Source organism: Peromyscus californicus, unplaced genomic scaffold, assembly GCF_007827085.1.
Source record: "Peromyscus californicus insignis strain IS unplaced genomic scaffold, ASM782708v3 Scaffold_3__1_contigs__length_106647218, whole genome shotgun sequence".
Taxonomy (NCBI): Eukaryota; Metazoa; Chordata; class Mammalia; order Rodentia; family Cricetidae; genus Peromyscus; species Peromyscus californicus.
The window spans coordinates 72,829,843-72,853,890 of record NW_026294551.1 but is presented as its reverse complement, the minus strand read 5'-3'; the positions used below and the strand labels follow the sequence as shown (position 1 = coordinate 72,853,890).

The 24,048-nt window shown below is 49.1% G+C and overlaps 1 protein-coding gene and 1 long non-coding RNA gene across 3 annotated transcripts in view; both read right to left on the bottom strand.

Annotated features, from left to right (window-relative positions):
• Positions 1 to 2,413: 2,413 nt before the first annotated feature.
• The window catches only part of Rufy1 (RUN and FYVE domain containing 1), a 49,976-nt gene continuing 28,341 nt past the window's right edge, over positions 2,414 to 24,048 (bottom strand). For both annotated transcript variants that reach the window (XM_052758037.1, XM_052758038.1), the window contains exons 9-18: positions 23,009 to 23,110; positions 21,567 to 21,683; positions 20,568 to 20,735; positions 15,906 to 16,003; positions 12,164 to 12,283; positions 11,433 to 11,562; positions 9,371 to 9,465; positions 5,598 to 5,646; positions 4,217 to 4,294; positions 2,414 to 3,056 (exon numbers count right to left, since the gene is read on the bottom strand). In XM_052758037.1, the coding sequence (XP_052613997.1) occupies positions 2,913 to 3,056; positions 4,217 to 4,294; positions 5,598 to 5,646; positions 9,371 to 9,465; positions 11,433 to 11,562; positions 12,164 to 12,283; positions 15,906 to 16,003; positions 20,568 to 20,735; positions 21,567 to 21,683; positions 23,009 to 23,110 (1,101 nt within the window). In that variant the 3' untranslated portion in view covers positions 2,414 to 2,912. The remainder of the gene's footprint in view (positions 3,057 to 4,216; positions 4,295 to 5,597; positions 5,647 to 9,370; positions 9,466 to 11,432; positions 11,563 to 12,163; positions 12,284 to 15,905; positions 16,004 to 20,567; positions 20,736 to 21,566; positions 21,684 to 23,008; positions 23,111 to 24,048) is intronic.
• LOC128122454 (uncharacterized) lies at positions 17,506 to 20,561 on the bottom strand. Its single transcript, XR_008222437.1, has 2 exons — positions 18,812 to 20,561; positions 17,506 to 18,459 (listed from the first exon to the last, which is right to left on the bottom strand). It is a non-coding gene; the product is annotated as an uncharacterized LOC128122454 (long non-coding RNA).

The window sequence follows — 24,048 nt, the reverse complement described above, 5'->3', positions numbered from 1 at the left end:
CTTAGCCCTCAGATGCTTTTGGAATATGCAAGGTGTGTCCAGCCACATCCACTTGGAAATAAGGTGCCATTAGTAACCTTGGCAGTTGTGGCTCATTCCTTTAACAGTGCTTGGGAGGCAGAGGCAGGTGGATTGTGAGTTTGAGACCAGCCTGGTCTACAGAGCAAGTTCCAGGACAGTTGGGGCTGATAAGGGACTAGAGACAAAACACTGAAAAAAAGTTTCTGTATCCCTGGCTATCATGGAACTAGCTTTATAGACTATGCTGGCTTCAAACTCAAATCCTGCTCTGCCTCCCTAGTGCTGGGATTAAAGACTGCCACCACCACCCTGGGAGAAACCCTACCTTGGGAAAAAATAAAAAACCCCAAGAACTTGGAGACAGGATCTTACTCTGTAGCTATGACTGGTAGAAGCAGAGCCAATTCCTTTAAGTGTCCTCTGACCTCCATTTGCAAGATGGTATACTCATAGACAAGAAAAATGAACTTTAAAGTTCAGTGCTAGGCGTCGTAGCACATGCCCTCTAGTCCAAGCACTAGGAAAGCAGAGCAGAGGTAGGCAGATAGATCCCTGTGGCCTTTGCATACAAACGTTATAAAATCTGTCTAGTCTGCCACGATCTGTCTCTCTACATTTATGCTTGAACAGCACTACTGTAGAGCACACGTTCCTTTGTTCAGGCTGGAAGGTTATGTATCAAACCAGGGACTGAAGCATTACCCAGACTTGGCAGCTAAATACTGGTGACTTGGGACCTGGAACCGTTATGAATAATTTACTGAATATTGTGTTACTTGGTGGGTAGAGTTGAAGTTGGGAGGACAAAGGGGATGATGGAGAAAAAAAAAAACCAAAAACCCTGAACATGTGTATGCCAGATGGTGGGACTTGATGTGCGCTTTTACTGAACAGCAGCATGAAAATAGGTGTTACCTTGCTTCCTCTTGTGTGCAGATGAAAGATGTGACACTCAGAAGTGAAGTGCCTTGACTAATGTTCCCAGAAAGCTGGAGCGTAACTTGGGTAACTTGGGTAGACTTAACTAGAACAGTTTGGAGGCAGTGCAGTGGGATGTGAACTTAGTGGGAAATTGGTCCTGTGTGAGGTTAGTAAGGGGCTCAGGCAGGGAAGGAGTAGACTCCTTTGGCCCTTTTCACTGCCTGCAGTTTAGAACACGGGTTGGAGCTGCTCAGGCCTGGTTTTAATCCTGGCTGCAGTCCTTGCTGTTGGACTTCAGGTAAATGGGTGTTGGGGAAAGGCAGATGAAAACAACATCCTCGTTTCTCATCTACAGAATATGGGGAACCTTGCTGAAAGTAAAGCACCAGAACCAGTACTGACGAAGTTGGGGAAGGTGAGATAGGCTTGGGTTGGTTTGGGGCAGAATCTGGACAGTAAACCAGGGAAACCAGGACAGTAAGCCTGGTCAGGGAATTGGTGAGAAGTAAGGTGTCAACTGTGAACAAGGTATTAGGTCTAGAAGGGTGGAAAAGTACAAGGGCTGGAAGACAGGTGGACTGCCTTGTCTGACGGATGTTACAATACTTATTTCAGCCTTCAGAGTCTCAGGCCAGCAAGATGGCTCATTAAGTAAAGGTGTTTGATTCCTGGAAGTCACATGGCAGAGAGAACTCATTCTAGGAAGCTGCCATCTAACCTTGCACTCTGGTACATGTCTGCCTCCGTCCCATGCCTGCCCAATGAAGTCTGAGGTCATTGGCGTAAGTGGGTTGGGTATGTGAACTTGCACTTGGGTGGGACCCTGAGAAGATGGCACAGTCTGCATGGCCAGAGACATCTGTGCTAGCACTTCAAGTCCCATGTAGCTAGATGGTTCTGAGGTGTGGCTGAGCTTTGCCATGGTGTAGAAGTACTTGCATAGCCAGCTTTCAGGAAATTATTGAGATAATCCAACACCTATAAAATAGGCTTTGTATGTTTTGCTGGATATGGTGGCACATGCTTGTAATTCCAGTACTTGGGAGGTGGAGGCAAAGGGATCAGTTCAAGGCCAGCCTTGGCTGCATTTGAATTTGAGACCAGGCCAGGCTATTTGAGACTGGTCTCAAAACAAAAAGGAGCTCTGTTGGCTGAGTCTGCCTATTTGCAAGCTCAATGTCCTAAGCACTTTTAAGGCATGCTAAGTGAGGTGTACAGTGGCCATTCTTGGCTCATTCCTACATGATCGCAATGAGGATGTAACCCCACTGCAAGTCAGGCATCTGGGGAAATACGCACTTGGACTTTGGTGACAGGCTTGAGGTCCTTTACCCTGGCCTTGGTCCACCTGGGTGGAGCAGCCTGAGTCCAGCAACACAACAGCTGAAGAGCTCAAACACAGCAGGCCCTCCTCCCCAGGCCTCGCTACGCCCTCCACAGGCAAGCTGGAGGCCAGCACTTTGTACAAGAGTGAAAAATAAAGGATTTTATTGCAGGGCCAACGGTAGGTGTTGATGGGGCATGATGGCAAATGCTGGGTGTTGAAGCAGACAAGGCACACTGACAGACCCATGAGTTCAAAGCACTGCAGAAATCAAGGTTTCTATGGGATGTGGGTAGGAAAGAGAAAGGATTCTGTACCGGTGCAACTGCTGCAAAACAGGTTAATCCTTTGAAAAGTGGAAGTGACAGTAGCAAAATCATGAAGTTCCACTGTCCCAAAGCCAGGACACACTGAGGACACAGACGTGTCAGACCAGAGGAGCTGGCTCCACACGAGCCGTGGACAAATGCCCCTGGCGCTGTCATCCGAGGCTGGCAGCCAGGTGAGGGTTTCATTCTTTCCTGTGATTCTCTTGGGCCCTTACAGGTCTCTGGAGACGCAGAGTTTGGCACTGTACCTGAGGCTTTCCTCCACTCTGAGGATGGAGGTCAACAGGTTAAGGTCCCTACTGGTGGGGCTGCTGGCCTCAGGAGGCCGTGGAGGAGCAGCGCTGCAGGAGCAGGGTGTGACAGCTGTCACACACGCGCACTGGCTTAGGGTAGGAGGGCAGGGCCAGCTCGTTGCTGGAGCACGTGTTGCAGAAAATGTGGCCACAGTTTCGGCAGTGGTGCTGGAAGACAAGAAAATGGCCATCAAGACAACTGGGGAGATGCAACCCTACACCTTCTCTGCTTTGTAATGCCTGGCTTCTCTAATGGCCATGTCTTAGACTTAACATGCTCTCAGATAGCCTCTCCCGACTGGGGGGCAAACAGTGGTGGTTTATAAACGGGCTGAGAATCTGGTACTTACGGAGCTAGTTTTTTTGTTTTTTGTTTTTTTTTTCCTAGAGCTGAAGACCGAACCCAGGGCCTTGCGCTTGCTAGGCAAGCGCTCTACCACTGAGCTAAATCCCCAACCCCTTTTTATTTATTTATTTATTTACTTTTGGTGGGGAGATAAGGTCTCACTATGTGTCCCCTGGCTGGCATGAAACTTGCTTCTGTCTCTGCTTCCTGAAAGTGGGGATTAAAGACATGCATCACCACACCTGGCTGTGTTGGGTTCTTTGGGCATGTGATGGAGCCAAGCTCAGCCTGGATAGCCTCTGCTCCTGGCTCTATAGACAATTAGGCTAAACTGCACAAGACTGTTCATGGGGGGGATGGCCAGACTCTGCTGCCTCAGCCTTCAGCAAGTCTTGACAAATGGGAGGTCATTTCCTATTCTGAACTGAACTTAGTTTGGCACTTCGGCTTTCTCTTTCCCACAGATGAAAGCTACGGATGGGAATGGAGAGGTGGTGAGCCCACAGCCGTGGATAGGCTGGTGGGGTAAACCTTCCCTGTGTAGTGACCCCCCAAGTGCCCAGGATTATGTACTTTTCCAAGCCCATTCTCTGTCCAATTGGTCTTTGATGAGGCAGTTCAAGGTCCCACTACCATGGACCAAAAAGGCACCCAGGACTCTTTGTTACTGGAGCCTTGCAGCAGGCTACCTGGGTAGACAGGGCGCAGTTCACCCAGTGAGGTTCTTTTGACTTGACACCTTACAGCTTCCTATGGTGGTTTGCTGAGTCAGTCAAGTAACTGGTCCTGCTGCACACAGAGGACTGCCCCGGTACACCCGCTTGTAGCAGCTCCACAGAGAAGCCACTCTGCTCCAAGCATGTCAGTCATTAAAGGACATGGGGCAAGGGCCTCCAGCCGAACAACAGGCATAGCTGCAGTGCAGAGACAGGCTTTTGGGAAGCGGAGAGGAGAATCTGGGGCGGACGTGGCCGCTACATACCTTTCTCCGGGAAATGGAGAACTCCTTTTCACACTGCTTACAGTGGGTTGCTTCATCATCTTTCAACCATGTGTGGCCCTGAGGAAGAAAACAGACCTGAGAACTTCACCTCCTATCAGCCCCTGGTGGCTGCATCTACTGTCTTGTGACTGTCCCGACTGTCTTGGGAGGCCTTGCTGTTTCACCAGATGTAGCCTCAGAGGAATAATGGAGCCTTTCTGTCATACTGGTTGCAGGTGGCATTCACATATCCTTACGAAGTGCCTGCTCTCAGCATACTGGTCACGATCACGGCTGATTCACTCCCCTGCCCCTTTAAGAAGTCCTCTATACCTGAGGTCGCTACAGTACCAGTGGTGCCTGCAACCCCAGGCCCAGTCTGAGACATGATCCCATGACTAGCTAAACTGGCAGGAGGGAAGGCTAACCAGATCCAAGCTAGGCTCAAACAGGTGACATGAACCTCTACAGAGAGACACCGTGCAGGGGAGGAATGCCTTCAGGTTCAGTGACGCTCTTCTGCACACCCAGCCCTACATCCTCGGTGGCTCTGGGAAATAGCTTGCTACATTACGTAAGAGAAAAGGGGGCGCTGGAAGAGGGTGTTTTGCAAGTTGTTACCAGGGAAAACTGATCTGGGAAGTATCATCCCTTAGGAATTCTGTATGTGATCAAAGGGGTCAAGGGCCCCTTGCCACATCCTTCACTGTGCCAGAGAAGCAGGCTGCTGGGGCCCTCTGGAGCTGTCCGCTGCCACTGTCATACAAATACCGAATGGCAAGACACAGAGGCCTGCAGCTCACAACAATTAAAATCAAGGACCTTCATTTAAAGAGCAGGAGCAGCTGGGGATCCATACACCTGCTGGGCTGGAGGTGGCTGCACAGCTTGGCCTCCCACCGTGAAGGAGCCTCTTTCTGCCTTTCAGCTTCTTTCTGCTCTGCTGTGGCAACCGGGCGAGGCAGGCCTCTCCTCCCGGCCCCTTGTGTGTGTGCAGAACAGAGCTCCACTGTCTGCTAACTTCTTGGGCACACAGCAGGTCAGAGGCAGCCACTGGGCACAGTGCCTACCAAGAGCTTGGGCTTAGAGAAACCGCCACCAGAAGAGTCAGCCTCCAGCTCATGCCTATCCACCTGCGGCCATCTCAGACATGCGTGTGGTACTATGTTGTCACCACTGTGGGGGAAACAGTAAGCAGTCTTTTTTATTTTTCGACAGTTTCACTGTGTAACCCTGGCTGGCCTGGAGCTCGCTATGTAGACTAGGCAGGCTGGGCCTGAATCCAGAGATCGAGGGCTTTTGCCTCTGGAGTACCAGGATACAGGTGTGCTCCACTGTGATCAGCTGTAAGTGACTTTGCTCATATAAGTAACTTTGATACCTTCAGTGCCTTGTTTACTTCCTTTATGTCTTCCATCTTTAGTTTGGACCTATAAAAAAAAAAAACAATTTTTTGGTAGGAAAGATTGTGGCACTGCTAATGTGACTACAGCTGTGTGTGGAACACTGGAGTAGGAAGAGGGCCAAATGGGGTTTCTCGGGGTAACCGTCCTGGCTGTCCCAGAACTAGCTCTGTAGACCAGGCTGGCCTGGAATCACAGAGATCCACCTGCCTCCCAAGTGCTGGGGTTACAGGCGTGCACCACCACTGCTGGGTAAAACATGGGTTCTTTTCAAGTGCTTCCCATTTTTGTGTGACCTGAGGTTGTATATTCACGACCCTAGCTCATGTATCTGCTAAACCTGGGACCATGTGGCTTAAGAGCAGACTTGCAAGCCCATGAGGGTCAAAAAGGACTGAAGTGGCTGCCCTTATGAGTGTCGAATGAGCCGGGCGGTGATGGTGCACGCCTTTAATCCCAGCACTCCAGAGGCAGAGGCAGGCAGATCTCTGTGATTCCAGGCCAGCCTGGTCTACAGAGAGAGTTCCAGGCCAGCCTGGTCTACAAAGTGAGTTCCAGGCCAGCCAGGGCTACAAAGAGAAACCCTGTCTCAATAAACAAACAAACAAACAAGAAGGCTGGCGAATGAGCTCCGGATGTCTAGCTCTGGCTTCTCTGGGTAGCTGTCCCTGCACTTAATGTACTTGTGTAAGGCCAGGAGTCCTGGCCTAGCTGCCACTCTCGGTAGAGACCTCAGCCTCCCAGGCTTCTTGGAGGTTGTTCAGCCCACTGCACAGTCCAGCAGGGGCAGGCTGGGAGGTTCCACTAACTCTCCATCCTTTAATGGATGAACAATTCCTTCACATAAAAGATAGGTTTGAACAAGGTTTAGGTTGGTAGAACTGCATCTGCAAAAATGAAACACTACGCCTTTAATCTCAGCACTCAAGAGGCAGAGGCAGGTGGATCTCTGTGAGTTTGGGGCCAGCCTGGTCTACAGAGCAAGTTCCAGGACAGCCAGGGCAATACAGAGAAACCCTGTCTCAAAAAAACAAAAACAAAACAAAATGAAACTCTACATGCTGGTGATCGAGGGAAACCTTTTGGACTTTTTTTTTTGTGTGTATGTGTGGTGTGTATGTATGTGCACATGCTTATTCACATATGTCATGGGTACAAATGCACATGTACAGGCCAGAGGAAGATGTTGGTGTCTTCCTTGAGCACTCTTCTACTTTCCTTAGCCGGAGCTCCCAGACTCGGCTAGTATAACCAGCCACCTCACCCTGGGGATCTTCTGTCTACTGAGTGTTGGGATTACAGGTGGATCACCACACTGGATGGCTTTTGTATGAAGCTGCTGGGGATCCAGGCTCCAGTACCCATGCTTGTGTGGCAAGTAAGTGCCTTATCCAATGAGGCATCTTCCCAGTCCCAGGAGTAGTTCAAGCTGGTCTCAACTTGGGGATCCTCCTGCCTCCACCTCTTTAGTATTTCCTATTGGTATGTGCTACCATGACTGGCAAAGGCCTTTTAGGTCCGCCCCCACCCCAGGCTCAGAGGTGCCCTGCAGGTTGATGCAGGGACACCGTGACAACAGCACTGGGGCTAGAGCCCTTTCTTATTTCTATGTTTTTACTTACTCTTTTGAGACAGGGTCTCAGGTTCTAGGCTAGCCTGGAGCTCGATATGTAGATCAGGCTAGCCTCAAACTCATGAGACCTATCAGCTTCTACCTCCCAAAATGCTGAGAATAACAGTGTCCACCACCATGCCTGGCAACAGCTCCTGCCCCCTTTTGGGGACAGGGTCTGACTATGGTCCTGTATTACAACTCACTATGTAGACCAGGTTGGCCTCGAACTCACAGAGATCTGCCTGCCTCTGCCTCCTGAGTGCTGGGATTAAAGGTGTGTACTATCACACCTGGGGCCTTAAAAGCTGATTAGTCTAAATGTCTTAGATTTCTAGGTGACAAGTGGTTTCTGAGAGACAGGTGAATTTAAGCCAGAGCTTACAAAACAGCATCAGAACATTCAAAACCACCATGGCCTTCATTAATGACTAGCAGGTAGTCCCTTTCTAGTCTAGCTGTAGAAAAAGGCCAGCAGACTGGCTGGACCAGAGGCTGTCCCATGGACAGACCTTGGGAGACCAGGTCAAGATGGTAGCCTGTCCACACAGACCTCTAGGAAACAACTTGGGGAGTGTCTACAAGTCCCCAAGATACAGAAACTGCAAATGTTCCTATAGCTGAGAATAAAGCATTTGCTCCTTAGAAAACAGCATCAGAACATTCCGAAAACCATTGTGGCCTTCATTAATGACCAGCAGACAGCTCCTTCCCTGTCCAGCTGCAGAAAAAGTTTAGCCAACTTACTGGACCAGAAGCTGTCCCAGCATGGGCTTACAGGAAGGGAAGATGGGGGAACGTGGCTACTTGAGCGATCCTGTCTGGGTTGCATGTACACCTAATTCTGCTACAGCCACACGGCTTGGCTCTGAGAGACACGGTGACTGAGTATCTCCAGATAGGATTCCAAAGCTAGATCAGGTGGTAGCACTGAGACATGCCCAAAGTCAGAAAATCACTGACATCTTTGAGGACCATTGGGTCTGACTCTGCTTTGTGTCCATCCAGTGTGGGAACAGGAAGAAGAGAATCCTAGGTATAAACCCAAGTAGTCCCCTCCAGCCAGCTCCACATCTGCTTCTGGAGAGTGCTTCTGGGCTGCCCAAGGAATTGACCTGTGCTTGGCATGGGGACAGACACTTGGCCTTGTGTTTGCTCAGGGAGAGTAGGCTGGGGTGGGGAAGAGGGCAGAACACACCTAGTACCGGGTCAGGAGAAAGCAGTGTGGGGTATGCGAGAGGGTTAGGGGTCAGAGTGGTATATTGCCCAACAGTGGCCCTGTGTATCTCCAGAAAGAGGCTGGGAGAGAACAGAGAATGAGCAGCCTTTGTTTGCACCTGAAAGAGGCCAAAGCCAGAACATTCATTCTCCTTTCTTAGTAACAGGAGACCTTCCAGCAGCCATGGTGGTGCATGCTCTAATCCTGGCATGGAGGCTGCAGAAGGCCAAGTTCAAGGCTAGCCTGAGATACATAGTAAGATTGTCTTAAAACAATTTCTGGTATTACACTCATACAGCAAAGTAGGAAACCTTGGGGCTGGAGATACTCAGTAGTTAAGAGCACTCACTGCTGCTCTAGGGGACCTGAGTTCAGCTGCCAGCATCCACGTCAGGTGCCTCATAATTGCCTGTAACTCCAGCTCCAGGAAACCCAATGCCTTTGGCCTCTGAGGGCATCAGCACTTATGTGAATATACCACCTCCCCACTTAAAAATAATAAAAATAAACTATTTAAAAAACAAAATAGGAGACCTTCCAACTTTCCAGACAAAACAAAAGGTTATGTACATTCTCATACTTCTTGAATTTTTCTAGCTTTCTCTCTCTCATTTGGTTCCCATCTCTAAACCTCTTCAGGCTACATGTAGCCTTACAGTTAAAGGTCACAACTCTCCAGTGCTCTGGTCATGGGTGGAGCAAGAGGAACTTTTCTTCTGCTAGCCCTGCCAGGTGCCAGACACACCAGTGTCTGGTCACAGGAGAAAATAATCCTCAAGGGACTAGGAGGCACACAGCTGCCTCCTACGGCCTGGCTTCCTGAGGTCACCGAGGAACAGCTGCGAGGCTTCCTGGCCAGCTCTTCCAGCACCAGGCCTGGAAGGTGCACAGATCTAGCCTTGCATGTGGGTGGCTCTTACTGACTGAGGTGCAGTCCCATTTCCTGGAGGGCTTGCTCCTGCTCCTCACAGACCTTCCGTAACTCCGCCTTCTCATCTTGGAGCTCCCGCAGCTCCTGAAATAGACAAGCCACATGTCACACACAACTACATTTTCCTTTTTGAAATGTTTAGTAACCAGTGTGGTCAGGAGATCAGAATGTCTTGCAGAAGCAAAGAATAGTTTTGTTGCATGAATATCATCCAAGAGAGGGTTCTCTTGTGGATAATTTTATAGCAGCTATGGGCAGATGATACAGTGGGACCCTCTCAAACAACAACTACAAGTGGTGTTCTAAGATGGATCCAAAGATACAGGACAGGGGTGAGATACATTCAGGCCAGTTAAGAAGAGCTACCTGGGTTGGGCATGTTGGCCAACACTTTTAATCCCAGCACTCAGGAGGCAGAGGTGGACAGATCTCTGAGTTCGAGGCCAGTCTAGTCTACAGAGTGAGTTCCAAGACAGCCAGGGTTACACAGAGAAACCTTGTCTCTAAAAACCAAAAACCAAAAAGGGGGGCAGTTACGCTGCACTTGCTGTTCCTGGTGGTATATACTTCACGCCTTTAATCCCAGTATTTGGGACACAGAAGCAGGTGGATCTTTGTGAGATCCAGGCCAGTCTTGTCTACATGGTGAGACCCTGTCTATATAGTCCCTGTCTTAAAAAAACAAACCCAGTTACTCCAAGGGACAAGGAAAGCTTTGCTTGTCTACTAGAGGCTGGTTTTGAACGCACAGTTATCTGGGCTGGATAGAGTAATGCATTGTGTGATCTTAGTTCCTGGGAGGTGGAGACAGCATTGGGAGCTCAATGCTGCCTAGCTATTGGCCATTCAGGCAGGACTTCCAGGGACAGAGAGGACTCTGGGAAGAAGACAGGCTGAGTCGCCAGCCAGACACAGGGAAGAAACAGGAGGTGTGGGATGGAAGAGGGGCAATGAAATTGGCAGAGCATAGATTAATAGAAATGGGTTAATTTAAGTTATAAGAGCTAGTTGGGACAAGCCTAAGCTAAAGGCCAAGCTTTCATAATTAATAATAAGTTTCTGTGTCATTATTTGTGAGCTGGCAGCCAACGAAAGAGCTTGCTATAGTGTGTAGAATTCAAATGCAGACTCAAGTATTTTGAGGTGGGTATGTTCAGGTCCAGTGTCCTCCCCTCCCCTCACTGAGACTGGCCTGACTCTTGTGCCCCTTCCTTCCCTGAAGCTCTTTCCAAGAGCAGTGCAGAGCCTCTGGCCCACGCTGCACAGGGCACCCATTACTACTCTAACAGCTGCCTGGTCCACAAGGCTGGGCTGAGGGGAGCGCACATTTGGCTTTGTTGCCCTGGGGTCAGTAGGTCTGGGAGGCTGATGTTAGGGTGCATGGAGGTATCCAGGAAATCAGTCCAGCATGCTGCTGTCAGCTGACTCTCGTGAGAGATCTGCTTCTACAAGAACGTCACTAGGTCAACACCCACTTGCTCACAGGATCCAGGACATTCTGAGAGTGACACTGGGGACTCCAGAAAACTGAAGTGATGTCAGAAGGAAATGGAGCATGGGATGATTATAGGGTCTGGCTCTGCCTGTCTCCTGGGATGACTTGAGCTTTGGGAAGAATGGCCAGCCAACCTCTGGGGAGAAGTCATGTGCACGGGCTTTTGCTGAAAATGTTGACTGGTTCCTCAGTTTCCTCAGACAGGAGGCCAACACCAACATGCCACAGTGGCTGGTTTTAAGACCACCTGTAAGGGGCACTCCCCCCCCACCCCCCACCCTGGTACACGGGTGGCTGGTCTGGCTCTCTCCCAGGCCTCTGCTTCTCTGTCTGCTCTTTCCAGCTCCTCTCTGCCTTCTGTTCCCCCTCTCAGGCCCATGTGGCTGACTCCATGGCTTACCCCCGCCTCTGCCATCTCCTCTTAGGATAGATGCCCTGTGCACAGGGCGGGAACAGTGCTCCAGACCTGGCTCCCACACAGAGGCACTGGAGAGACTGGCCTTGGCAGCGGGTTCTGGAGAAGACGCGATGCTTTGCCCACAGGCAGCCATCTTACCTTCTTCAGCCCTTCCACTTGCTGCAGCTCTGTCTGGAGCAGACAGGAGGTGTCCTTCTCACGCTCTAATTCTCTCTGGAGAGCTTGCCTCTGTTCTTTTTCTGATTTCAGCTCTTTCTCTAGACCTGAGCTGTTGTTTGCCCAAGAGTGAACTAGAGTTAGTTTCAGTGGGAGATTTTCATGGAAGACCCACCATCTACCATACAAGATAGCGGGAACCATCTGAATGGCCACATGGACATCAAAACCCTTACATGGAGTGAAACCAGGCCTCCTCCTGTAGGGTCAGCCGTACCCCCAAAAGCTTAGGAGCTGCCAGGTACATACTTGGCTGTTTACACCAAGGAGCGGAAACCACTGAGGACTACAAGGACCAGAGAGCAGCAACACAGTTCAGTATCTGCCTGGCTTTTTACAGCCCACATTCAGTAGACAGGAAGATCCCAAGGAGGTGGGATAGAGTGACCAAGGTCAGGGGTGAGCTTGGCTGGATCTGACTCATCTTTCACCAGCTGAGGAGGCTGGGGCCACAGCTGGCCACGGGAGCCTGCCTGCTCAGTTCCTGTTTGTGAAGCAGCGCACACACTCTCATGCTGTCCTGCCTTGCAGGGGTGAACTCAGGTGGGGGACTGCCTATCTCCTATTCTTTCTTCTTGAGGACAAGAAGAAAGGTAGGAAGCCACTTCCTAGTCCTGTCCAGCTGACCTCTCACAGGCGCCCCGGCTCCTTACCATTGGTCACGCAGCTGGGACAGCTGTAGCTGCAGGGCACTGACCCTTCCGCTGAGCTCCTGCTGGACTTTGTGGCTCCGTTCCTCCGCCCCCTGTCTGGCCCTTTCCGCCTGCTGTAACCTGGAAGCAACGCCAAGCAGAGACATTTGGTCTTTGTAAGGAAAGGCTCACACCTCTCAGACTGAAAAACTTTTGGCTTGAGCTGCTTGTCTCCTCCCTCCCTCCCTCCCTCCCTCCCTCCCTCCTTCCTTCCTTTCTTTTGGTTTTTTGAGATAGGGTCTTGCTCTGTAGCTTAGGCTACAGAGCTTGCTACCTAATTCAGACTGTTTTTCAAACTCATGATCTTCCTACCACAGCTGCAGTGTATACCACACACAGGTGTACACCTCCACAAATATGTACCACACACAGCTGTATACCTCCATGAATATGTACCACACACAGGTGTATACCTCCACGAATATGTACCACACATAGGTGTACACCTCCATGAAATAGCTTGTCACCTGAACGGTAATTTACACGGTGGATGCTGCTCCATCTTTTCCTTTCTTTCTTTCTTTTTTTTTTTTAAATTTTTTTATTTTTTGAGACAGGGTTTCTTTGCGTATCTCTGGCTATTCTGAAACTCAGACCAAGCTGGCCTTGAACTCAGAGATCAGCCTGCCTCTGCCTCCCAAGTGCTGGGATTAAAGGTATGTGCCATCACAGTCCAGCTAATTGCTCCATCTTTTCATGTGCTTATCTGCCATCCACATAGCCTGCTTGCTAAAGCACATGCTCAAGTCTTGGCCCACCTTTTCTTTTTCTTTTTGAGACTGGGTCTTGCTAGCTTGAAACTAGCTATAGCTCAGGTCAGCCTTCAGTCTGTGATCCTCCTGCCTCAGTCTTTTCAGGGCTGGGATTACAGGTGTGCACACCACACTTACTTTTTTTTTTTTTTGTCTTTTTTCTTCCTCTTGGGGTGTGTGTGTGGCTCATGTGCCACTGTGCACATGTGAAAGTTAGGGGACAACCTGGGGTGCCAGTCCTCCGCTCCCCACCTTGCCTGAGACAGGCTCTTATTTGCCACCACTGTGTACACAGGGTTTGCTGGTCCACGAGCTTCCATGGACTTTGCTGTCTTTATCTTTCATCTTGCCATAGGCACTCCATTTTTACAGGCCTGTGCTACTGCGCATGGCTGTGCAGGTTCTGGGGATTTGAATTCAGGTCCTCAAGCTCTCCCATGGCAAGCACTGTTAACCACAGAGCCATCCCCCACAGGTTCCTCTGTTTTTAGTTGAACTATTTGGCTTGTTTTTTTTTGTTGTTGTTGTTGGTTTTTCGAGACAGGGTTTCTCTGCAGTTTTGCGCCTTTCCTGGAACTCACTTTGTAGACCAGGCTGGCCTCCAACTCACAGAGATCCTCCTGCCTCTGCCTCCCGAGTGCTGGGATTAAAGGCGTACGCCACCAACGCCCGGCTTGGCTTGTTTTTTGAGAGTTCTTTATATAGTCCAATACAAGTTCATCGTCAGACTTCTGCAAATTTTCTCTAAATTAATAAATACTCTTTTAATTCTTTTTTTTTTTTTTTTTTTGGTTTTTCGAGACAGGGTTTCTCTGTGCAGCTTTGTGCCTTTCCTGGAGCTCGCTTTGTAGCCCAGGCTGGCCTCGAACTCACAGAGATCCGCCTGCCTCTGCCTCCCAAGTGCTGGGATTTTCCTGGAGCTCGCTTTGTAGACCAGGCTGGCCTCCAACTCACAGAGATCCGCCAGCCTCTGCCTCCCGAGTGCTGGGATTAAAGGCGTGCGCCACCACCGCCCGGCTCTTTTAATTCTTTTAACTATGCTTCATAGGATGAAAGTTTAAAGTATTATTATATTGCTATTATTATTTTTTTTCTTTTGGCTTTTTGAGACAGGGTTTCTCTGTGTAGTCCTGGCTGTCCTGGAACTCACTCTGTAGACCAGGCTTGGCCTTGAATTCACAGATCCTCCTGCCTCTGCCTCTCGAGTGCTGGGATTAAAGGCCTGTGACACCTTGCCCAGTAAGTTGAGAATTTTGATACAGTCTAATTCACCAAGTTTTTCTCTTACAGGTCGTGGTGGTTTGAATAGAAATAGTCCCTAGAAGCTCATATATTTGAATGTTTGGTCATTAGGGAATAGCGCTACTTGACAGGGATTAGGAGGAGTGGCCTTGTTGGAGGAAGTATATCATTGGAGGTGGGCTTTGGGGTTTCAAATGCTCAATCCAGGCCCAGTGTCTGTCTCGCTCTCCCTGCAGCCCACTGATCCAGATGTAGAACGCTCAGCTCCTTCTCCAGCACCATGTCTGCCTGCATGCCACCATGCTTCCTGCCATGATGATAATGGATTAAATGTTTTGTTTTTGTTTTTGTTTTTTTAAATAAGATTGCTGTGGTCATGGTGTCTCTTCACAGCACATGAAACATCAACTAAGATATAGTCATGCTTTTATGCTACCTCAAAAAGAAATCTTGGCCGGGCGGTGGTGGCGCATGCCTTTAATCCCAGCACTCAGGAGGCAGAGGCAGGCGGATCTCTGTGAGTTCGAGGCCAGCCTGGTCTACAGAGCGAAATCCAGGAAAAGCGCAAAGCTACAAAGAGAAACCCTGTCTCGAAAAACCAAAAAAAAAAAGAAATCTTGGGGCTGGAGAGATGGTTCAGTGGTTAAGAGCATGGGTTGCTCTTCCAGAGGTCCTGAGTTCAATTCCCAGCAACCACATGGTGGCTCACAACCATCTATAATGGGATCTGATGCCCTCTTCTGGCATTAAGTTGAATATGCAGATAGAGCACTCATATACATTAAAAAAAAAATCTCTTTGCCTACCCCAAAGTTATAGTTTTCTGTTTCCTTCCAAACACTTTTTAGTTTTTCACTGAAATTTATGATGCCTTTGAGCCAGCGTTCTGTCATATTGGAGGTGTGGGTTGAGAGTCACTGGTTTGCAGACGGAGGACCAATTGCTCCAACACTATTTACTGAAAAGACCATCTTTTCTGTGCAGTGGTGGTGCACACCTTTAATTCCAGCACTTCAGAGGCAGAGGCAGGTAAATCTCTGAGTTTGAGGCCAGGTAGGTCTACAGGACTGCCAGGGCTACATAGAGAAATTCTGTCTTAGACACCCCCCCTAAAAAAACAGGACTGCCTTTGCTCTATGGAGTAGCATCCCATTTCCCAAAAAGCAGCCACATATGTGTATATCTATTTTGGAATGCTATCATTTTTTAAATAAATTTTGTGTGTGTGTGTGTGTGTGTGTGTGTGTGTGTGTGTGTGTGTGTGTGTGTGCTGGAGCCTGCAGAGACTATATCTCGTGGAGCTGGAGTTAGAGGTCACTGTGAACTACCCAATATGGGTGCTGTGAACTGAACTCGAGTCCTCTCTAATAACAGTAAGTGCTCTTAAGTGCTCAGCCATCTCTCTAGCCCCTGAAATTCTATGCTGATCCACTGCTGAGCTGATATTTGAATGTGACAGTGACAATCCACTCTTTGTCTAGTTCCAAAGCCTGAGAGGACATTCTGATGCAGTGGTCAAAAGCCAGTAACTGACCAGAGCTTAGGCCAGACTGGTTGGTGTACCCAGCCTTTTCCTTAGACAGAGGGTGGGCAAAGAAAGGACAGTCAACCCAATTTGTCTGTACTTCTCAGTGAGACTCTGTGGTTGTTTCTGTCCAAGCATGCCCAGAACCTTCTAGAGATGTCCTGTCTACCAGGGAAGTGGTTACCTTTCTTCCATTTGTTTCATGCTGGACATCACTTGATTGGTTTTCCCTTCAAAGGATGCAATGGCTTCGTTCTTCTGCTGTAAAGTGTTCTCTGCATTCTATGAAAGCAAGGAGAGGTGTCCATAAGCTGCCCAGACCTCCTGCACACCTCTGCATTACAACCGGCCTCTCTGTTCATACGGACTTGGCAACACTCTCAAGAGTAAGTCATTAATTGCTGTTCTTCCCTAGAGCCCTGGAAGACAAACCGGGTCAAGGCTCGAGCTCTGGCAGAAGAGCAGAGTGGCAGGTACTGGGGACTGCTTGCCGCACTCAGTGTGGACCCTGCTCCCCAGGATCCTCTTGGCCCGGGCACACTTGCCAGTTCACGTGCCCCTTCGAGGGTTCTCAAGGGAGGCATTGTCAGCTTTGATTTCCTGTTGAGAGGGAGGCTCAGAGAGAAGAGCCAGTCAGAGGCAGGGCTGTTCCCACAGCCCTGTCTGTGAGACTCACTCTGTCCCAATTTTAATCAGAGCAGGTATCCAGGCCCAGCAAGCAGGAGGGAGCACTCTGTAGTCACAAGACATACACCGTATGATCAAGGCTACAGAGATACACCGTATGATCAAGGCTGCAGAGATACACCGTATGATCAAAGCTACAGAGATACACCGTATGATCAAGGCTACAGAGATACACCGTATGATGAAGGCTACAGAGAGGCTGTTGCAGAAGGAAGTCAGGATGAGTTCCTAAGGAACACAGACTGCACTCTCTGACTGAAGCTTACACTCAGGACAAACTGATGAAACAGAACAGCATGCTAAGTGCTGTTCAACTTAAAGAAAAAGTAACGGAAACCATGCAATGTTCAGACCTGGAAGACCACAGCATCATGATACTCACTGCAGTGAAATGAAGCCGAATCACAACTTACATATAAAGAAAAGCAGCTGAAACACGACATGCCCTAGCTCTAAGAGGCATCTGATTCCGAGACGCTACAATGGGGAGACATGCTTCTCTGGGGATGAAATACTTTTGCCAGGATTTGAGGGACACAAAACAGTTTGTTTTCTTTTTGGCTGGTGCTGAAGATTAGATAAGCATTTTGTCCCTGAGCTGTGTGTACCCTCAGGTTCCCTGTGTGTGTGTGTGTGTGTGTGTGTGTGTGTGTGTGTGTGTGTGTGTGCGTGCATGTACGTTTGACAAGTATTCTGTCCCTGAGCTGTCTGTACCCTCTGGTACCCTTTCTCTCTCTCTCTCTCTCTCTCTTTTTAAAGTTTTATTTATTTATCATGAATACGGTATTCTGGCTACATGTATACCTGCAGGCCAGAAGAGGCACCAGATCTCATTATAGATGGTTGTGAGCCACCATGTGGTTGCTGGGAATTGAACTCAGGCCCTCTGGAAGAGCAGCCAGTGCTCTTAACCTCTGAGCCATCTCTCTAGCCCCCCATTCTCTCTTTCTCTCCTCTCTTTCTCTCCCTCTCTCTCACTCTGTTTGAGACAAGGTCTTACGATGTGGCCTAAGCTGGCCTTACCAGTCTGTGACCCCTTGTCCCATTCTCAGGAATGCTGGGATTAAGTGATGGATCACAGGTATGCACCAGCTTACTTTCTTTTTTTTTTTTTTTTTTTGGCAATGGTGGGGATGGAACACCCAGGGCCTCCTGCACACCAGGCAAGTGCTCTATTCCTCAGCTCTCTTGTGCTAATTTCCTCTGCACAGTGAGATATATGTGTAGCTTGATCTGCTTGGGGGGTCCCCTGGCGGTAGGATCAGAATTCATCCCTGGTGCATGAGGACACCCTAGGATGAGACACCTCGTGCAGCCTTGAGGCACGGGGGAAGGGCTTGGACTTGCCTCTACTGGATGTGTCTCCCCATGGGAAGCCTTGCCTTCTTGTGGGGGGAAGTGGGTTAGGAGGGGGAGGCTGGGGGGGCAGGAGGAGGGAAGAGGGGGATCTTTGATTGGTGTGTAAAATGAATGAAAAATTTTTCTTAATAAAATAAAATAAAATTCTATGAAAGCAGGTGTGGTGGTGCATGCCTTTAACCCTAACAATTGGGAGGCAGAAAAGCAGCCAGCCTGGCCAAATTCCAGGGCAGTTAGGGCTACAAAGAGAGACCCTGTCTCAAAAACAAACAAATCCCAACAAAAATGACAACAATAAAACCCCTAAATTAAAAAAAAAATTCTATGAACGAAGAGAAAGTGAATGAGCTACAGAGGAAATGCAGAGAAGGCGGAGCATAATAAAAGCGAGGGTGACTGCTTTATTACTAACACTTCTGACACCAGTGTGTGGGTGGCTCCCATGTCTGAACCTTGATGCCCCCTGGGTATTCTGCAGTTCAGTTTAAGTCTTGCTAGCACCCTGCAGAGCTGGTGCAGATGCCACAGGTGAAATGCACGCCACAAGACTGCCCACTCTCCTCACCCCAGCAGAAGTCCCAAGGTTACCTCCAGCCTGTTTCTCTGTTGGCACTGTTTAATCAGTGGAGAGGTGGACATGTGGACAGACAAGAGGGTCGACACAGGAGTGCTGCTCTCTCTCCAAGCAAAGGCTGCACAGAAGGGTTTGACCCTGTCAGAGCTGATGTGACAAGCTGGGAGGCTGGTGGTCCTCGCCAGCTGTACAAAGCAGTCAGTAAACTAACTCAGTCACCCAAACTAGGGAGACAGTTAGTGCCCACTCTGCCACTCCCCAGGAGAGGTGGCTGGGGAGAATCGGAATGCTAGCAGCTGTCAGTGGTCCTTACTGCTTGAGCAAAGTTCTGGAAGATGAGAGTCTGGGCCAAAGCTGCTAGTTTGCAGAGATGCACAGCAAGAGTCCAGAGGAAGGGCCTGGAGGAGCCAACTGCTCTGGACCACTTAGCATGTGAGACTAAACACTAGGCTGGGCATGGTGGCACATACCTGTAATTCCAACACTTGGAAGGCAGAGGCAAGCCTGGTCTACATAGTGAGTTCCAGGACAGCCACGTATACATAGTGAGACCCTGTCTCAAAAAACAACAGAATAAAACAAAAGACTAAACACTGGGCCATAAAGGCCCTGTCAATCAGTTCATGCAGGCTGGAGGTATGGATCAGAGGCAGAGCACTTGCCTAGCATGCAGGTAGCCCCATTTAGTGAAAATCAGACCCAAGTCTCCTTCATGTAAGTCTAGGATTTTGGATGATCGGTCATTAATAAAACAGAGAGACAAGACACACACCCAGACTCAGACCCTGACACAGCCATGCAAAGCGGTGAGCAAGAGGCAGAAGTGAAGTCACTGAACCTGGGTCCCTGATAAACACATGGGAGAGAAATAAAGAGACCAGAGCCTGTGACAGAGGTGACAGACTGCCAACAGCCAAGAATCTGCTATGAAAAAGACTTATGACTATGGTTCCTACCGCAGATGCTAGGCTGCAAGCTGACGCCAGCAAGAGGCTGGCCACCAAAGCTGTTCATCTTCTAGAACGACTTACTCCCCACACTCCCTCAGAATGTGGCCAAGGATGGTGGTGGCCCTTGGGTGACATAAAAGTCCTTGTAGAAGGCAGAAACAAAGCCCACTGTTGGGGGCTGTGGTCTTGGCGGTTCCTACTCAGACAGTGTGTATTTCTTTTCCAAGTGGTACTCTTCATTTTTCTACCCCAGCATCACAGGCTGTGATGGGCCAATGTGAGACAGACAGTTGGCTTCTAGCTCATAGGTCATGTGGACTGTTGGAGAATTACTGCCCATCAGCCAGGGGCTGTGGCCTTTGAGGAGGACGCAAGGTCTGGATGGAACTTCCCAGCCGAAATCTTGAAGCTAACTACAGACAGACAATTATGTGCCCACCAACAAATATTCTCTTTTATATGGCTGCAGCCCAGAAAAGATGGAGTTCCCAGGGCCCTGCAGCTACGATGATCAGCCCTTCCCCATGGAGCTGACTGGAGGCAATGTGTACAACCTCCTTCTCACTTTGAGACAAGAAGTGTTTGGCTGGCTCTAGATGGTTCCTTTTCCTCTTCCCAAGCAGAGGGAGGACTAGTGCCCTGCAAAGCTGCAGTCCCTCTGCCTGGGTCTCCGAGTGACCACCAAGAGCAAGCCTGCCGCAAGGCTTACAGTGTTACAGATACACTTCCATGCTTCAAAGGCATTCTAGTAGATTATTAGAGCAGTTTCCCTAACACACACTATTATATCTCTATATGGGCCAAAACCTGAAAAAAAAAAAACGTAAAAACTTAAAACAGATGGTTTGACAAGAAGTCCTGGCACCCACACTGGGAAGCGCACACATGCCGTAGGAATCTGACGTGTCTGGCCTCCTCAGGTACTTGCACACACGTGTGTATACATTCACAAAGCCATAAATGTACACACATAAATAAAACTAAACATTTAAAATAAATCTACGCAGGAGGTATGGCAGTACACACCTTCAATCCCAGCATTCAGAAGGCAGAGACAGGCGGAGCTCTGAGTTTGAGGTTAGCCTGGTCTATGTAGTGAGTTCCAGGCCAACCAGAGCTGAGACCCCGTCTCAAGCAAAAAAACGCAAACGCTGCACTAACATGGGGCTGAGGGTCAGGCTTGCCGCATCCTCTGCAGGAGGGGACACAGCACCGGAGGGCAGCACTGGAGGGCAGCACTGGAGGGCGCTGGTGCAGACATGAGGGCAGCTCTCACCTGGACTTTGTGAAACATCTGTAAGTTGATTGCTTTGACTTCCTCCAGCTGCTGGCGGAGGGCGACGAGTGTGTCCTGCTTCTCATGGGTGTCCTTCTCCAGCAGCTTCATGGCGATTTCCATCTCCGTCTTCATTCCGATCTGTAACTCCAGCTCCTTTTCTAGTTCCTTCAAAGACACGGACGAGGAGAGCACTGAGGCAGCATCCTATTTAACTGACACGGGAGTCACTGCACAGGGCAGGCTTGCAGGACAGAGAAAGGTCTGATGGGATTACTTACAGCATGCTCTCCTCCCCGCTTCCTTCCTGACTTCTCCCCTCTGTCTCTCCCACCTTCCCTCTTCTCTCTCCCCTCTCTTCTTCCCTCCTCTTAGTAACCTAGGCTGGCCTTTAACTTATAATCCTCCTGCCTCAGCTCCCGAGTTACTGGGAGTACAGTACCACCACACTGGCTCTGTATCAAGTCAACAGAACACTGATTTGGCAACATGAGCCCAGGTTCTGAAGCCAGGTCGCCCCCAAAAGGAAAACAGAACCTCGTGTCCGCAGGAACGCCAGGCTTGTCTCCGAGGAGACCCGATGGAGTAAGACTGCAGGTTCTGAGTACTTCGGACTTTACCACGGCACAGGGGCCACCATTCTGAAATGGTTCTTTATGTCCTGGGTACCTCAAGGCACAGTGTCCCACATTCATTCCAGGAAGCCAGGACGAGAAAGCACACAGGAGAACTAGGTTTGGAGAGGAACCGTGGCTGCCAGTGCACAGACTGAAGTGAGTCACAGAGCCTGTGACTGAGGGGACAGACTGGTCTCATAACCACTTAGAAAAGACTCACACCATGACAACAAACACAAATGACGATGATACAGAACCGCAGTGTAAACATGAGCTAAAGCGGACAATTCCTGGCTTTCTGTGAGTGCCAGCAGGTGTAAGCATGTGTGTAGAGTGGAGGGCAGCCGACAGACTCTTTCTAAGGGCGCTGGGTCCCACTTACCAGTCGGACTCTCTTCTCCTCCTTCAGCTGCTTCCACACATCACTGTACATTTCGTCCAGGCCCTGCCGGGTCTGCTTGTACGTCTCCAGCTCAACTTTGGTGTCCTGTTTTGTTATCTGATCGCACAAGAAACCCAAGAATGACTCACTCTTGGAAAGTGAACTAGCCACAATACATTTCAAAATGTCACAACCCAAACAACAACAACAACAAAAGGATCATTTTCTATTCCCCCCCCCCCCCCCCCAGACGGGGTTTTCTTATGTATGTTTGGCTGTCCTGAAACTCACTCTGTAACCAGGATGGCCTTGAACTCACAAGATCCTCCTGCCTCTGCCTCCTGGGTGGGCACCATCACCTGGCTTAATTTTCTACCTTTTAAACATGATGAATCTTGAGCCAGGTGTGTGTGTGTGTGTGTGTGTGTACACACATGTACACACATGTACACACACAATATATATGAATATGAATGATGAGTCTTACAGATAAGACAACCTGAAGATGAACGATGACAGCAGGCCAATAGATCTGCGTATGGCTGTGTAACAGGATCTCGCTATGTACCTCGGGCAGGACTTGAACTTGTGATCCTCCTGCTTCTGCCTCCCGAGTGCTGGGATCACAGGTGTGTGGATAACCCACTAGATTTTTATAACAAGGTAGGCTGTGTAATGTTTCAGTTAATTTTCTTTCCTGGTGGGAAAGACTCTTATTTGATCCACCACACAGTGTTTGTTTGCCATCTTTACCTAGTGCCGGGGCCTGGGGTGACTCAGCCCTGATCTCTACCACTGGGCCACCAGGTGAGGCAGAACATCTGCAGAAGCATCTGCGGTGAAGGAAGAACAAGCACTAAGGGAGTTTGGGAGGAGGAGGGCGTGTCCAGTCATGGAAGCAGGGACCGATGACAGCCCACTCCGCACTGAGCCGAAGTTAAACCAACACCTGGAACCCGGAGTGCAAAGGCTGGGAGTTTCGGGAGTCTTAGTGATAGGTGGCCTGTGAGTGACACGGGTGGGGACGGCAGCAAGAGGTACTGATGTCAAACAAGACACCTTTGTACATTCTGGGACTGGGACAGAGTTAGCTCACAGCTGGCCTTGCTATCTGCAGGCTCAGCACCAGTGGCCTCGATGAGCGTGGAGTGGGAATAGTGAAGGAAACCCCCTGCACAGAACAGACTCAGACTCAGACTTTCTTCCCTCGACAAGCCAGGGCGGCCACTGTTCCCACAGGTCACTTGAAAGCATCCTGAAGGACCTGTGTGGGCTATCTGTGACTGTGACGCCATTTTATACAAGAGACTCAGTACTCAGGGGGATTCTGAAGCTTTTCCTCCATGATGCAGCTTGCGACTAACAATGGATGTGTGTGTGTGTGTGTGTGTGTGTGTGTGTGTGCATGTGAACACTTCCCAGCCATCAGGTCACCCTCTCACCTCCACACTCTTTTCGCTTCTTTCCCGAATTAATTCATTCTGTTCTCTCAGCTGCTGCTGCTCCTCTTGCAGGGAACAAATTCGGTCTGTTGCAGCTGAAAGCTGATTAAGAAAGATTTCTTACATGTTTTAACATCAAAATTAATCTTGCTGTCCAATTTAAGAGCTGACATTTACTTAGATCAAACAATGCATCTTACTGTTTGATATTTTACTTCCTTGCTTTGAATAGGAAATGCATGGTTCGAACTTAGAAAGACACCTATGAAGTAAACCCTCTGTCGCATACTCCCAGCTTTCTGTACCATCTCCAATTTCTTCCCTCACATTGCAAAATCAGTTATTTGATGCTTCACGCGAGTGATAATTTATGTATACACACACACACACACACACACACACACACACACATACACATACACACAAACACATGTGAGCATGCATGGAAAAAAAATTAGAGTTCAGATATACACTATTACAGAAGCACCAAACAGAAATCTGTTATTCAAACATTTAGTTTGTTATTCAAACAAATAGTATTGTTTTTTTTTCCCCTTTCCAAGACAAGATTTCTCTGTGTAGCTCTGGCTGTCTTGGAACTGGCTCTGTAGACCAGGCTGTCCTCGAACTTACAGAGATCTACCTGACTCTGCCTCCTGATTAAAGGTATGTGCTACCACTGCCTGGCGGTTAGGATAGCTTTTAATGACTTGAGAACATACTTATACCAATAGAGGGAAAGTTTATATGGTATGCTCTCATCTGTAATTAAAAAAGAAATCAGTAGGCCAAAAATTTGTAAAATAAAGGCTATTTATGCTAATGGCAGGCACAGGGATGGTGGACTGGTTTGTTTTGATTTATCATTTTTTCCAGGGGTGTTTTTGTTTTTTGAGACAGGGTCTCACTGTGTAGCTATTGGCTGTCCTGGAACTCACAGAGATCTGCCTGCCTCTGCCTCCGAGTACTGGGATTAATGCCGTGTGCTACCACATGCAGCCCCATTTGCTGGTGTGTGCGTGTGTGTTTGTGCACTAACG